Raw genomic sequence first — 16,376 nt, 5'->3', positions numbered from 1 at the left:
ATCAGACGAATTCCTGTGAATTGATGAAGAAGCCACGAAAATATTAATTAATTAATTAATTAATATATATATATATATATATATATATTTAATTAAAGAATGAAAACAGAACTTTGTCTGTAAGTATTGTCTTTTTTTTTATATAATAAATTTCTTCTGTGCTTTCGGAATCGGTTCCCTCTACGTGGCATCTTGGGCAAGGGTCTCCTGCTATATAACCCTGGGTCAACCAAGGCTTTGGGAGTAGATTTGGTAAACAGAAACCGAAAGAAATCCTTCGTTGTGTGTGTATATATATATATATATATATATACATATACACACGTGTGTGTTCTATTACCGTTGTTGGTTTGTTTACGTTCTTGGGCGTAACTTCGGTATAAGTACCGGATAATTTGAAGAAAGTGTTTATATATATATATTATATATATATATATATATATATATGGGGGGGGGTAGGGTTAGGGGGTGGGAGAAAAGGGTTTCTGTTATCTTCGGAAATGTAAAGAAAGCCACTCACGGTACTTATACCGAAGGATTGCCTTGTAACTTAGCAGTTCCGCGAAAAAGACCAATTAAAATAAATGCCAGACTTTTAAAAAAAGGAAATAAGTGCTGGCAGCGATTTGTTCGACTAAACACCCTTTGAGGCGGTGCCCCAGCCTGGCCGCAGTCCAATGACTGCAACAGGCTAAAAGGTAATAGACGAAAGATGTGTATGTATATGTCAATTTACAAATTTTGGCGCCTCTTTGCTTCGTTTCTTCCGTAATTTTACGATGTGTAGGTTTTGGTGAAATTTTTTCAAAAATTCATATTCAAGGACGTATACCGAAGGATCACCCTGTGGTAGAATTCTGGTTTAAGCACCGTATTTAAACCCCGCGTAATTCATTTTCTTTCTTTTTTTCTTTTAATTTTGAATTTTCAGAAAACTTTTGCGAATTTGTGTTCTACACACGGGAATTCATACGATTAGGCAAAATCCGGAAGAAAAGTTTTTGTGTGATTCAAGGGCTATTTAGCTGTTATTTTTAGCACTTCTCACAACCACCTCATACCCTCCTCGTTTCGTTTTCACTCTGATGAATTTGATATCCTTCGATATCTTTCTTCTGGTAAACACATTTAATATTGCTGGGATTTAAGCAAAAGACTCTATATCTCTTTTACTTGTTTCAGTCATTTGACTGTGGCCATGCTGGAGCTCCGCCTTTAGTCGAATCAAATCGACCCCAGGACTTATTCTTTGTAACCCTAGAACTTACTCTATCAATCTCTTTTACCGAACTGCTAAGTTACAGGGGGCATAAACACACCAGCATCGGTTGTCAAGCGATGTTGGGGGGACAAACACAAACATATACACACACACATACATATGTATATATATATACATACATATATACGATGGGCTTCTTTCAGTTTCTGTCTACCAAATCCACTCACAAGGCTTTGGTCGGCCCAAGGCTATAGTAGAAGACACCTGCCCAAGGTGCCACGCAGTGGGACTGAACCCGGAATCATGTGGTTGGTAAGCAAGCTACTTGCCACACACCCACTCCTACACCTCTCTCTCTCTCTCTCTCTCTCTATATATATATATATATATATATATATATATATAAGCGCAGGAGTGGCTGTGTGGTAAGTAGCTTGCTAGCCAACCACATGGTTCCGGGTTCACTACCACTGCGTGGCATCTTGGGCAAGTGTCTTCTGCTATAGCCCCGGGCCAACCAATGCTTTGTGAGTGGATATGGTAGACGGAAACTGAAAGAAGCCTGTCGTATATATGTATATATATATATATATATATAAGTGTTCGTGTATATGTTTGTGTGTCTGTGTTTGTCCCCCTAGCATTGCTTGACAACCGATGCTGGTGTGTTTATGTCCCCGTTACTTAGCGGTTCGGCAAAAGAGACCAATAGAATAAGTACTAGGCTTACAAAGAATAACAGTTTCCATCTACAAAATCCACTCACAAGGCTTTGGTCGGCCTGAGACTATAGGAAACACTTGCCCAAGGTGCCACGCAGTGGGACTGAACCCAGAACCACATGGTTAGTAATCAAGCTACTTACCACACAGCCACTCCTACGCCGATATATATATATATACATATATATATAAGTAAAAATGATCATGAAAGAATAGGACAACATAAAACAAAAGACTCACATCTTTAAATTCTTCTCCTCCTCCACCTCCACCACCACCCACCCACCACCGAGCAATACCCACCTGACCCACATTCACAATCCCCACTTCATCCACCCCACCCCCCCGTGCACACACTCGCTCCACGAGACGAGACGTGGGTCGGGTCGTTTGTCAAGTTAGAACACGTTTTTCCAGAGACAGACAAGCAAGCAGAAGAACCACACACACACACACACACACAGAAATTTACTCTAATAATAAATTAGGGAATGCATTCTTGTTGTAATTGAAGAAGAAGTGGTTGGAGGTGGGGGGAGGGAGCTGGCGACAGCGGTGGAGTCTGTATCCATGGTGATATGATACTGTATTAATTAAAACACACAGGTGATACTGTTATCACCGCCGTTTGTTGAGAAATAGCTTTTAATAATCATATTCAGGATTTCTGGGGCTTTTTAAGTGTCTGTCTTTTTTCCCCTTTTTATTAATTTTTTTTTTACCTGTGGAATGGATTAAACATGGTTGCAACGATGGATTCTTAATTAATTCTTACCAATCTTTGGACATCTCTGTCTTCTTTGAGTAATATTACCGAAGGTATCTCTCGTGGCATTTTTTTTCCTTTGTTTTCATGTTATTTTGTTGTTTCTTTTACTTGTGTTTTTTTCTCTTACTTGTCTCAAATATTACACTGTGCCCATGCTGGGGCACCACACCTTGAAGAGTTTTTAGTCGATTCAGTCAACCCCAGTACTTTTGTTTTGTTTTCTGGGGGGTTTTTTTTTTTGTTATTTTAGCATGGTACTATTCTGTTTGTTTTTGTTGAACTGCTATGGAGATGTAAACACACCAACACCGGTTATCAAGCAGTAGCAGGGGACAAACAGAGACATGTACACACACACACACATATGTATATATATATACATACATATATACGATGGGCTTCTTTCAGTTTCTGTCTACCAAATCCACTCACAAGGCTTTGGTCGGCCCAAGGCTATAGTAGAAGACACTGCCCAAGGTGCCACGCAGTGGGACTGAACCCGGAATCATGTGGTTGGTAAGCAAGCTACTTGCCACACACCCACTCCTACACCTCTCTCTCTCTCTCCTCTCTCTTCTCTCTCTCTCTCTATATATATATATATATATATATATATAATATATATAAGCGCAGGAGTGGCTGTGTGGTAAGTAGCTTGCTAGCCAACCACATGGTTCCGGGTTCACTACCACTGCGTGGCATCTTGGGCAAGTGTCTTCTGCTATAGCCCCGGGCCAACCAATGCTTTGTGAGTGGATATGGTAGACGGAAACTGAAAGAAGCCTGTCGTATATATGTATTATATAATATATATATATATATAAGTGTGCGTGTATATGTTGTGTGTCTGTGTTTGTCCCCCTAGCATTGCTTGACAACCGATGCTGGTGTGTTTACGTCCCCGTTACTTAGCGGTTCGGCAAAAGAGACCAATAGAATAAGTATAGGCTTACAAAGAATAACAGTTTCCATCTACAAAATCCACTCACAAGGCTTTGGTCGGCCTGAGACTATAGGAAACACTTGCCCAAGGTGCCACGCAGTGGACTGAACCCAGAACCACGTGGTTAGTAATCAAGCTACTTACCACCAGCCACTCCTACGCCGATATATATATATATACATATATATATAAGTAAAAATGATCATGAAAGAATAGGACAACATAAAACAAAAGACTCACATCTTTAAATTCTTCTCCTCCTCCACCTCCACCACCACCCACCCACCACCAAGCAATACCCACCTGACCCACATTCACAATCCCCACTTCATCCACCCCCCCCCGTGCACACACTCACTCCACGAGACGAGACGTGGGTCGGGTCGTTTGTCAAGTTAGAACACGTTTTTCCAGAGACAGACAAGCAAGCAGAAGAACCACACACACACACAGAAATTTACTCTAATAATAAATTAGGGAATGCATTCTTGTTGTAATTGAAGAAGAAGAAGAAGAAGTGGTTGGAGGTGGGGGGAGGGAGCTGGCGACAGCGGTGGAGTCTGTATCCATGGTGATATGATACTGTATTAATTAAAACACACAGGTGATACTGTTATCACCGCCGTTTGTTGAGAAATAGCTTTTAATAATCATATTCAGGATTTCTGGGGCTTTTTAAGTGTCTGTCTTTTTTCCCCTTTTTATTAATTTTTTTTTTACCTGTGGAATGGATTAAACATGGTTGCAACGATGGATTCTTAATTAATTCTTACCAATCTTTGGACATCTCTGTCTTCTTTGAGTAATATTACCGAAGGTATCTCTCGTGGCATTTTTTTTCCTTTGTTTTCATGTTATTTTGTTGTTTCTTTTACTTGTGTTTTTTTCTCTTACTTGTCTCAAATATTACACTGCGCCCATGCTGGGGCACCACACCTTGAAGAGTTTTTAGTCGATTCAGTCAACCCCAGTACTTTTGTTTTGTTTTCTGGGTTTTTTTTTTTTGTTATTTTAGCATGGTACTATTCTGTTTGTTTTTTGTTGAACTGCTATGGAGATGTAAACACACCAACACCGGTTATCAAGCAGTAGCAGGGGACAAACAGAGACATGTACACACACACACACACATATCATCATCATCATGAACATCATTTAATGTCCGTTGTCCATGCTGGTATAGGTTGGATGGCTTGACCAGGGTTCATGCAGCCCCTCAGTTTACAAGCTCTGGTCAAACTGCCCAACCCATGCCAGTGTGAATAACAGACATTAACCAATGATGATGATTGATAGATAGATAGATAGATATCACCAGATTGCTAAATTGCAGGAACATAAACAAACCGACAACTGTAAAAGAACATGCACATATACGCAGGAGTGGCTGTGTGGTAAGTAGCTTGCTAACCAACCACATGGTTCCGGGTTCAGTCCCACTGCGTGGCACCTTGGGCAAGTGTCTTCTGCTATAGCCCCGGGCCGACCAATGCCTTGTGAGTGGATTTGGTAGACGGAAACTGAAAGAAGCCTGTCGTATATATGTATATATATATATATATATATATATGTATGTGTGTGTATGTTTGTGTGTCTGTGTTTGTCCCCCTAGCATTGCTTGACAACCGATGCTGGTGTGTTTACGTCCCCGTCACTTAGCGGTTCGGCAAAAGAGACCGATAGAATAAGTACTGGGCTTAAAAAGAATAAGTCCCGGGGTCGATTTGCTCGACTAAAGGCGGTGCTCCAGCATGGCCGCAGTCAAATGACTGAAACAAGTAAAAGAGTAAAGAGTATATACAACAAACACACACACACACACACACAATGAAGAATTTCTTTCAGTTTCTGCCAAACAACGAGATTTGTTTTTCATCTTCGATAACATTGTTGTTTACATCAGACGTCTCAGATACAAAACATCGCAACAAAATTGGTGCTGGCTATATTTCCTATATATGGGATAATCCTAAAGAGTTAACGTAAGAACTATCTGTGAGATTTATGTCTTTCTGCTTTTGAGTTAAATATCAGAAATTTTCTTCATTTATTTTTCTTTACTTTAAATTCTTTCTTTGAGAATCTTAATAATATCTTGAATTTTCTTTTTCTTTTTTTTTTTTTTTTTTCTATATGTATAAAAAAAAAAAAATCAGATCTGGAACAGTTGAAGAATTTTTTAGTTGAACTCCGATGATTGCCAAGCAACAAACATGACCGATAACGATGCATCCCCGCAAAATCTGTGGAAAGATTTGGAAAATCAAAACATGTAAGTCATTTAGTGGACATTTGTATTGTTTTAAACTGCACAACTTTATTGAATAAATAATAAGAGACCAAGACGTACTGAGACTTGAACCTGCACTGTCGAATTACAAAGTTAAAACCATGACATGTTTGTTATTGGCCGGTCAGCAGCCAGACTTCACATGATAGATCATCTAAATCAGGGGTTCTCAACCAGGGTCCATATAGAATCTGGGGCTCCACGGATGCAATATAGTAAATTGGGGAATCATCATCATTTAGCGTCCGTTTTCCATGCTAGCATGGGTTGGACGGTTCAACTGGGGTCTGGGAAGCCGGAAGGCTTCATCAGGTCCAGTCAGATCTGGCAGTGTTTCTACGGCTGAATGCCCTTCCTAACGCCAACCACTCCGTGAGTGTAGTGGGTGCTTTTTTCATGAAAAAACTGTGCTTTAGACGAGTGTCTTAAATCTGGGTTTTGTCTCCGTTAATGGGGGTGGCTGGATCTACCTCAATGCCATAGCAACTGAGGTAAGTAGGTGCAGCCCACCCCAACCGTTGGGCTGGTTGGGGCCCATTCTCCTTTGTTATCATGAGGCTTTTTTGGAGCTGGGTTTTCTACAGGGAGCATGCCCTTGTTTACTCCCAACCTCAGTTTCTAGACATGAGTGGTCCTAAGACCAAGGCCTCTACCACAATTTTTAAGAAATGTGGTAGAAAACTAGCTCAGGAGGGCAGGGATGCTACTCCCATTTCTTTGCTGCCCACAAAGGCCTATACACAGAGCGGACAAACAAGGACAGACAAACAGATTAAGTCAATTACATCGACCCCACTGCATAATTGGTACTTGTTTAATCAACCCCGGAAGGATGAAAGGCAAAGTCGACCTCGGCAGAAATTGAACTCAGAACGTAACGATTGATGAAATACCTATCTCTTTACTGCCCACAAGGGGCTAAACACAGAGGGGACAAACAAAGACAGACAAATGGATTATGTCAATTACATTGACCCCAGTGCGTAACTGGTACTTAATTTATCGAGCCTGAAAGGATGAAAGGCAAAGTCGACCTTGGCAGAATTTGAACTCAGAATGTAGCGGCAGACGAAATACCATTAAGCATTTCGCCTGGTGTGCTATCGATTCTGCCAGCTCACCGCCAGGGATGCTACTCTCTGAAACCCTCTCCAGAGCCCCCCATCCCACCTAAATAAATTGGTTATTCTTCCGCAATATGCAAAATATTAAATATTAGGAATGTGCCAGTACCGCCTGACTGGCCCCCGAGCCGGTGGCACATAAAAAGCACCCACTATACTCTCAGAGTGTTTGGCATTAGGAAGGGCATCCAACTGTAGAAACTCTACCAGATCAAGATTGGAACCTGGTGCAGCCATCTGGTTCACCAGTCCTCAGTCAAAATTGTCCAACCCATGCTAGCATGGAAAACAGACATTAAACGATGATGATGATGTCTCCAACTAGTATAAACTATTATAAACATGATTAATAAGGTTTCTACATTTGGGTTTCATATGGTAAACTCAATTTTTTATGTTTCTCCCTTTCACCTCTGTTCCTCTTCAGACTCCCAGTTGATGGCGTTTTGATGAGATCCTGTGAGCAAGAATTACAAGAATTGGTTCAACATATCGATATTCTTGTTAAGAACCGCGAGACCGACTTGAAACAGCAAGTCAAGAAAGTTTATAAACATTTTGAGAAGAAGACAAAGGAATGTCAGCAACAGAAAATAACTCTTGAAGAGAATTCCAAAAAGGTCAGTCGCAGACTTTCAAAGCCTTATTCTTTAAGTTTACTTACGAATCCTGTGAGTTCAGGTTCAATTACATTGCATGGCACCTTATGCATACTTAGCCACAGACTGACCTGTCTTGAGACTGGATTTTGTAGGTGGAAACTGAAAGAAGCCCATTATATGTTTGTGTGTGTGTGTATATATATATATATATATATATATTCAAAATGTGACTGCATGTGTACTGTTGGCGAAATTTTTTTCGTCTGTCTTCTCTTCTTTAGATTTTTCCTTTTCCTATGTTTCTGACAAAGAGCTGTGCTCGAAACGTTAAACCCTCCTTCTTCCCTTCCTTCCTGAGCATTCAATAATACTATATTTGTTCCACGTCCTCACGTTATCGTGTTTTCATGTTTGGATTTACTATATATATATATATATATATATATATATATATACTCTTTTACTTGTTTTAGTCATTTGACTGTGGCCATGCTGGAGCACCGCTGGATGTCCTCCCAACATCACTTGATAACCGATGCTGGTGTGTTTATGTCCCCGTAGCTTAGCAGTTCGGCAAAAGAGACCGATAGAATAAGTACTAGGCTTACAAAGAATAAGTCCCGGGGTTGATTTGCTCGACTAAAGGCGGTGCTCCAGCATGGCCACAGTCAAATGACTGAAACAAGTGAAAGAGTAAAGAGAGAGTACATCACCAAAATCTCGAAGCTACAAGATAATACCTGATCGATTCAAAACAATGCGAATAAATAAGCAATACATTTCACAGAATAATCTGAATGCTAAAGGGTTAAATTCTCTTTGACAGATCCTGGCACTGCAGTCCCAGGTTGAATGGCTCACAGCAGAGAAACAGAAAGCAGAAGAGATACATGAGACGCAAGTGACAAATCTCAAGTCAAAGGTAAACCAATTTGGTCGAATTCTTTGGATTTAATTTTCTGTTTTTTTATCATTAGCACCATCCGATCATGGCCGTTTGCCAGCCTCGTCTGGTACCTGTGCCGGTGGCACGTAAAAAGCACCCACTACACTCATGGAGTGGTTGGCGTTAAGAAGGGCATACAGCCGTAGAAACACTACCAGATTAGACTGGGCCTGGTGCAGCCTTCTGGCTTCCCAGACCCCAGTTGCACCGTCCAACCTATGCCAGCATATAAAGCGATGATGAAGATGATGTTTGGTCCCCATTGTTTTGCAAACGGAATAAATAATATTCCGTTTCCTCAAACTCCAGCCAATCATCACTGTCATCATCAGTGTCCATTTTCCATTGGTTAGACAGTTTGACCAGAGCTGATAAGCTGAGGGTCTGCACCAGTCTCCAGTCTGATTTGGTCTGGTTTCTAGCATGGAAAGCAGACGTTAAACGATGATGAGGATGATGATGATAAATTATTCAGTTCTTCACCATTCTTTGATTTATTCAGTGAGTTTTTGCTTTGCTTTTTACCATTCCAGGCAGCTCTTCTAAGAACCGAACATGAGCGGCTGCATAAAACATTCTTGCGCAAGATGCACAGCATGGAGAAACGCAGCAAATCTGCAGATGGACAGGACGACGAGAAGAACCAGCGAATCCAGCAGCTTACAGAAAGGCTAAAGGTAACGTCCTCCCTTTTATCTTTCCAGGGTCAGTAATAAATTAGAGTACAAGTCAAGTACTAGGGTCAATGAAATTGATTAACCCTTTCGTTACCGTATTTATTTTCAGATGTTCTGTGTTTCTTTCAATTAATTTAGATTTAACCAAAAATTTAGTAAAATAACTTTGAAACCATTCTTACTATAATTATTGTTATTTTGATATTATTATTTTCCACAGGAATGTGAGAAGCAATTGAAAGCTGTCCAAGAGGAAAAAGACATCCTCCAGGGACAATTTGAATCCATGGAATCTGAATGCAAAGTTCTACAAAGGAAACGAGAGGTAAAAATCACTTTGCTTCCTATAATGACCACCACCACCTCCTCCTCCTCCTTCATAATGGTAGATCTTCCTTTAAACTTACTTTGATAACAACAGGATGCCGCTCCTGTCACCCAACCCCCACCTGTTTCCAAACAAGGTAATATTTTCCACATGACCGGACATGCTTTCCACGGAATATTGGAGACGAATAACGCTCCTTTACAACCATCATGCGATGACAGTATTGGACGGGGACACACACACACATATACTCTTTTACTTGTTTCAGTCATTTGACTGTGGCCATGCTGGAGCACCGCCTTTAGTCAAGCAAATCGACCCCAAAGAGCTGTTCTTCACTCCTGCTCCAGAGCGTCGGCTGCGGGGTCATTCCGAAAAGCTCTATCTGTGACGATTTCATCTCAATCGAAGGAGAGGGGGCTTTCTCTGTCCGGGTTGCGGATCCGTGGAATAAGCTGCCAGACGAGATGGTGAAGATGCCGACGGCCGCTCGGTTCAAAGTCTCCCTTGACCTCGAGTGGCCTGAACTCTTTACATGAACACCACCCTGTACATAACTCCATGTCCCCCTACATGGCCTTGCTTTTTGCTTTTTGAGCCAAAAAATAACTAACTAACTAACTAACTTATTCTTTGTTCGCCTGGTACTTATTCTATCGGTTGTCAAGTGATGTTTGGAGGGTGGGGTGGACAAACACAAACACATGCACACACAACCATATACACTCATATATACATATATACGACGGGCTTCTTTCAGTTTCCGTCTACCAAATCCACTCACAAGGCTTTGGTTGGCCCGAGGCTATAATAGAAGACACATGCCCAAGGTGCTGCGCAGTGGGAATGAACCTGGAACCATGTGGTTGGTAAGCAAGCTACTTACCATTGGGTTCTCATTCCTAAGGTATTTTTCGAGATCATTATTATTCAGGTCACTGCCTGGAATTGAACTCGGAATCTTGGGGTTAGTAGCCCGTGCTCTTAACCACTATGCCATATGCCCATATTTATTATATCAGATGTATTATATTCCGAGTTCATATTCTGGTGAGGTCAACTTTGCCTTTCATCCTTTCGGGGGTCAATAAATTAAGTACCAGTGAAACACTGGGGGTCGATGTAACCAACTGGTCCCTTCCCCAAAAATTTCAGGCTTTGTGCTTTTAGTAGAAAGGATAATATTATAGAGTGGTTGTATACTGTCAACTTAACGTGACAGTCCCCATAAAGGGAATTACACCACCGCTATTTAGCCCTAGGAAACATCGACGCTTCCTGTCGGCCTTGACACATTTCCTGTGTCCTTATATATTTACGAAGGGGAGACAAACACCCCCAACAGCTAGGCCTGCATCTAGAGACATGCATGTTTCTGGGTCTTGCCCATCATCAGTCTAGAGTAGCAAGGCCTGCTAGCTGAAGATGGGACTGTCACGTTAAGTTGACAGTATATAAGGCGGCGAGCTGGCAGAAACGTTAGCACGCCGGGCGAAATGCTGAGAGGTATTCCGTCAGCCGTTACATTCTGAGTTCAAATTCCGCCGAGGTCGACTTTGCCTTTCATCCTTTCGGGGTCGATAAATCAAGTACCAGTTTCGCACTGGGGTCGATGTATTCGACTTAATCCCTTTGTCTGTCCTTGTTTGTCCCCTCTATGTTTAGCCCCTTGTGGGCAATAAAGAAATAAGTATACAACCACTCTATCGCTCCACCACCACACATATCTCTATGAGATATTTAGAAATTTAATATTTCTGATAATATTCTAGATATTACCGTTTGGATTTCAGAATTTGGAAGCTGCAAACGAGAGCCTCACAATGAATCTTGAAGAATCCGAGAAACAGCGGCAGGAAGGCGAACACGAAATTTATAAATTTCGGCTTTTGATTAAGCAGCAGAATGATGATCTGATGTAAGTACTCTTTTACTTGTTTCAGTCATTTGACTGCGGCCATGCCTTTAATCAAGCAACTCGACCCCAGGACTTATTCTTTTGTAAGCCCAGTACTTATTCTATCGGTCTCTTTTGCCGAACCGCTAAGTTACAGGGACATTAACACACCAGCATCGGTTGTCAAGCAATGCTAGGGGGACAAACACACACACACATACACATTTATACGACGGGCTTCTTTCAGTTTCCGTCTACCAAATCCACTCACAAGGCTTTGGTCGGCCCGAGGCTATAGTAGAAGACACTTGCCCAAGGTGCCACGCAGTGGGACTGAACCCGGAACCATGTGGTTGGTAAACAAGCTACTTACCACACAGCCACTCCTGCGCCTAATATTATTGGGATTGATATGGAATTGCGTTTAGGTTGCTGGCATGGCTGTGTGGTTAAGAGATTTGCTGCCAAACCAAGTGGTCTCAGGTTCAATCTCACTGCACAGCACCTTGGGAAAGTCTTTGTACTAAAGCTTTGTAATTTATTTCGTTGACAGTAATTGAAAGAAGCTTACCATATATATATATATTTATATATATATATATTCCAAGAAAGTTAGAGGTTTTGAATCCAACCAACTAAGGGATAATATTTATCCAATATACTGCCGGTAGAATACCCAATTATTAATACACAGGTGTTTTTTCATTGCATGGCAATTACATTACCAAGTGTACTCAATGGGTGAAGGTAGAGTTATTTTCCATTAATTTATAGAGCAATAAGAAAATATGAAGAGAGGAAAAGCATTTCTGTCAATTGTGTTCAATTAATAGAATGTCCTCTCTCTCTCCCACTATATATGTTTCACTTCATGTGTGTGTGGGTGTATGTGTGTTTGCCTCCAGTGCCAAAAGAGAGGTTCAATACCCAGCCATGCCAAATGATCATCTCCAGCATCACCAAATCCAAACTGCCAGACCCTTGTCATCTCCTCCCTGTCGTTAATACCACAACTAATCTCCTTGGATTTTAAAACGATTGCATTCAATCGTCTGCGAATTGCGGTTTCGTTTCAGTGACTATGGTAAATCCGATGACCTCCTCAAGAGAGCCGTAATTACGTTGAGGACCGATCTGCAAACGAAACTGGCCACCATCACCAACCTGCAGTCCGAACTCGAACAGTACCAAGAAGACCAAGCACATCAAATGAAGGTTAGTGGCAAATGTACCTCTTACTCTTTTACTTGTTTCAGTCATTTGACTGTGGCCATGCTGGAGCACCGCCTTTAATCGAGCAAATCGACCCCGGGACTTATTCTTTGTAAGCCCAGTACTTATTCTATCGGTCTCTTTTTGCCGAACCGCTAAGTGACGGGGACGTAAACACACCAGCATCGGTTGTCAAGCGATGGTGGGGAGACAAACACAGACACACAAACATATATACACACATATATATATATATATATACATATATACGACAGGATTCTTTCAGTTTCCGTCTGCCAATTCCACTCACAAGGCATTGGTCGGCCCGAGGCTATAGCTGAAGACACTTGCCCAAGATGCCACGCAGTGGGACTGAACCCGGAACCATGTGGTTGGTAAGCAAACTACTTACCACACAGCCACTCCTGCACCTAGTTAGTACCTGGGTAGTTTACATAAACATCATCATCACCATCATCATCATCATCATCATTTAACATCTGTTTTCCATGCTAGCATGGGTTGGACGGTTCGACCGGGGATCTGGGAAGCCATGGAGGCTGCTCTAGGCTCTAGTCTTATCTGGCAGTGTTTCTACGGCTGGATGCCCTTCCTAACGCCAACCACTCCGTGAGTGTAGTGGGTGCTTTTTACGTGCCACCGGCACAGGGGCCAGAGCAGGCTGACAAACGGCCACAATCGCTTGGTGCTTTTACATGTCACCGACACGGACACCAAACAATGTCCGAGATTCTAAGCACAAAATTTTTTTTTTTTTCTTTCCAGATAAAAATAATTTCTAAATCCGGGTTGGTTTCATATATTTCTTGTTTCTTAATTGCAGAACGACTACGAGATGCTGGAAACTCTACAGAATGAGAACCAGCAACTTCATCAAGATCTGGTCAAGCATAAAGAATATATGAAAGAGTATTCTAGTCTGAAAGAACAGTTAGAGTTATTAAAGGTGGGTAAAAACTTCCTAAAATCTCGGTCTCTGTTGTAGACCATAACCCTGCCCCCTGACTGGCCTTTTGTGCCGGTGGCGCATAAAAAGCACTATCTGAATGCGATCAATGCCAGGCCCGCTTGACTGGCTCTTCTGCCAGTGGTATGTAAAAAGTACCCATCATCATCATCATTGTTCGACTGTGGTCGAGACAATGGAATTTACCATGCTACGCCAGACTTTACGGTCCATCATAGCATTACGGAGGTCCTGTTGCTGGATGCCTGTATCCCTGGAGATTACATCAGGGTAGGAGAGTGTGCGCCCTCTGGTATCGCGAGCAGATGGCTTCCAGAGGAGAAGAGTAGAAATTACCTCGTTTTCAGTTCTACAACAATGTCCAGCAAACTGGACTCTCCTACCTTTCCCAAGAGATGATACTGGCATTAGAAAGGGAATCCAGCTGTAGAAACTCTGCCAGATCAGACTGGGGCCTGGTGCAGCCTTCTGGCTTCCCAGATCCCTGGTCGAACTGTCCAACCCATGCTAGCATGGAGAACGGTCATTAAACGATGATGATGATGATGATAAATGGCCCCTGCTCCTCAGAGCTGGCTGGCTGGTCTTATACTTCCACCACTTGGGCCCTTTCAACCCAATTGTCTCCACCCAGGGCCATTTTTTAAAAATTGGATGTTAAAAGGGAATGTTGATATGTTGTATGCATCTATTCTTTTATTTTTGTTTCTTGTTAGGCCGAGAAAGTTGTTTTGGGGAAAATAATCTCGGATCAAACCGAAAAACTGAAGAACCACAAAACCAAAATGCAGTTGGAGATTGATGAAGTGGAAGAGAATTTTGATGAGGTTTGGATGGCACAGGCCAGGTGGGTAACATTACTGCTTTTTCCTTTAACCCTTTAGCATTTAAACCGTCCATATCCGGCCAAAAATATTCTACCTGTTTTATGTTCAAACTGGCCAGATCTGGTCTCTCACACCAACCCTACAATGTCGTTTTAAAAATTAACAGTTACCTCATCAAAATCTCATAGCTACAAGATAATGCCTGATTAGTTCAAAACAATGTGGATGAAGAAGCATTGATTTTGGCAGAATAATGCGAACACTAAAGGGTTAAGTAACGAAAGCAGAATCATTTATATTTTGATCCCTTTAGCACGGTGGGTCCCAACCTAAGGGATGGGTTATGATTTTGAAAGGGCTGCATAGACAAATTCTTTGACTTTTGAAATATTTAACAGAATGTAAAATGGTAAGCAATAGGCTCAGGAGTGGCTGTGTGGTAAGTAGCTTGCTTACCAACCACATGGTTCCTGGTTCAATTCCACTGCATGGCACCTTTGGCAAGTGTCATCTACTATAGCTTCGGACCAACCAAAGCCTTGTGAGTGGATTTGGTAAACAGAAACTGACAAAAGCCCATCATATATGTGTATGTGTGTGTCAGTGTGTATGTATGTATGTAGGTAGGCAAGCACAGGTGTGGCTGGTTAATAAGAGGTTTGCTTCCCAACCACATGGTTCTAAGTTCAATCTCTGTGTGGCACCTTGGGCAAGTATCTTCTACTATAACCTCAGGTCGACCAAAATCTGAAAGAAGTCCTTCATGTCTGTGTTTGTTCCCTGCCACCGCTTGACAATCAGTGTTGGTTTGTTTTTGTCCCTGTAGCTTAGTGGATTGGGAAAACAGACCAATGGAATAAGTATTAGGCTTTAAAAACAAAAAAGCACTGGAATCACTTCTTTTGGTAAATTTTGATGCTTTCACCTGCATGATTTACACTAAGTTCTCAGCTACTTTCACATTAATTTCATGAGCAGGCTATTCTGTTGATCAAATCAACTGGAACCCTTGTTGTCCTAACCGGCAGAATGCCAGTTAAGTATGTACCAGATCTATTCTGGTTACTTACGGTACAGTAATCAGTGTTTTCTGTTAGGGTGTCAGCATCATGATCGTAAGATTGTGGTTTCGATTCCTGGACCGGGCGACGCGTTGTGTTCTTGAGCAAAACACTTCATTTCACGTTGCTCCAGTCCACTCAGCTGGCATAAATGAGTAACGCTGCGATGGACTGGCGTCCCGTCCAGCTGGGGAACACGTAGGCCATAGAAACCAGGAAACCGGGCCCATGAGCCTGGCTAGGCTTTAAAAGGGCGCATTTATTTTTATTTTATTATCTGAATAAGGTATTTTGTTTGTTTTGTTTTTTTATCATATTTTGTGTTTTTGTTTAGCTGAGCTATTTTGCAAAGTTCTGTTTTCTTGCTCCACCGCATTAATTACAGGGACGTTGACGAGGAAACAGCAAAAGTAGAATTACAACTGGGAAATCAACAACAGAACAGACAAGCAAGGGAAGAATTTTATCAAGGTAAGATTCTCTCTTCATCTATCCTTTCATTCCTGAAGAAGAGAATTGGCTCAAAACATCGAGTTCTTCCAATTCTTTTGAGCATCATCCTTATATACCTTGTTTGTTTGTTTTGGTTTTTTACATTGTCTTCATGTACTTTTTTTATTTTTGCATCACACACATACACACACACACACACATGAATGTTACTAAATTTTCTACAGCCACACTCATATTCCATGACTACCATGGGAATTGATCAGGTACCGGATAAGGATTCTGGATTATTTTTCCGTTTTTTTTACTCAATTTTTT

General features: G+C 41.6%; 1 protein-coding gene across 3 annotated transcripts in view; it reads left to right on the top strand.

Moving 5' to 3' along the window:
* Positions 1-67: 67 nt before the first annotated feature.
* Positions 68-16,376, top strand: part of LOC115224057 (centrosomal protein of 63 kDa) — an 18,146-nt gene continuing 1,837 nt past the window's right edge. The window contains exons 1-11 of one of the 3 annotated variants that reach the window (XM_029794857.2): positions 68-119; positions 5,813-5,928; positions 7,498-7,690; positions 8,499-8,594; positions 9,152-9,295; positions 9,516-9,620; positions 11,417-11,541; positions 12,597-12,735; positions 13,577-13,699; positions 14,437-14,567; positions 15,994-16,079. In XM_029794857.2, coding sequence (XP_029650717.1) covers positions 5,870-5,928; positions 7,498-7,690; positions 8,499-8,594; positions 9,152-9,295; positions 9,516-9,620; positions 11,417-11,541; positions 12,597-12,735; positions 13,577-13,699; positions 14,437-14,567; positions 15,994-16,079 — 1,201 coding nt within the window. In that variant the 5' untranslated portion in view covers positions 68-119; positions 5,813-5,869. Of the gene's footprint in view, positions 120-4,266; positions 4,474-5,805; positions 5,929-7,497; positions 7,691-8,498; positions 8,595-9,151; positions 9,296-9,515; positions 9,621-11,416; positions 11,542-12,596; positions 12,736-13,576; positions 13,700-14,436; positions 14,568-15,993; positions 16,080-16,376 lie in introns of those variants that run through there. The other 2 variants (XM_036512708.1, XM_036512709.1) reach the window with 2 other exon arrangements.

This window comes from Octopus sinensis, linkage group LG24 (genome assembly GCF_006345805.1).
Source record: "Octopus sinensis linkage group LG24, ASM634580v1, whole genome shotgun sequence".
Taxonomy (NCBI): domain Eukaryota; kingdom Metazoa; phylum Mollusca; class Cephalopoda; order Octopoda; family Octopodidae; genus Octopus; species Octopus sinensis.
Note: the sequence above shows the minus strand (reverse complement) of the source record. Positions and strands in the feature narration are given on the sequence as shown.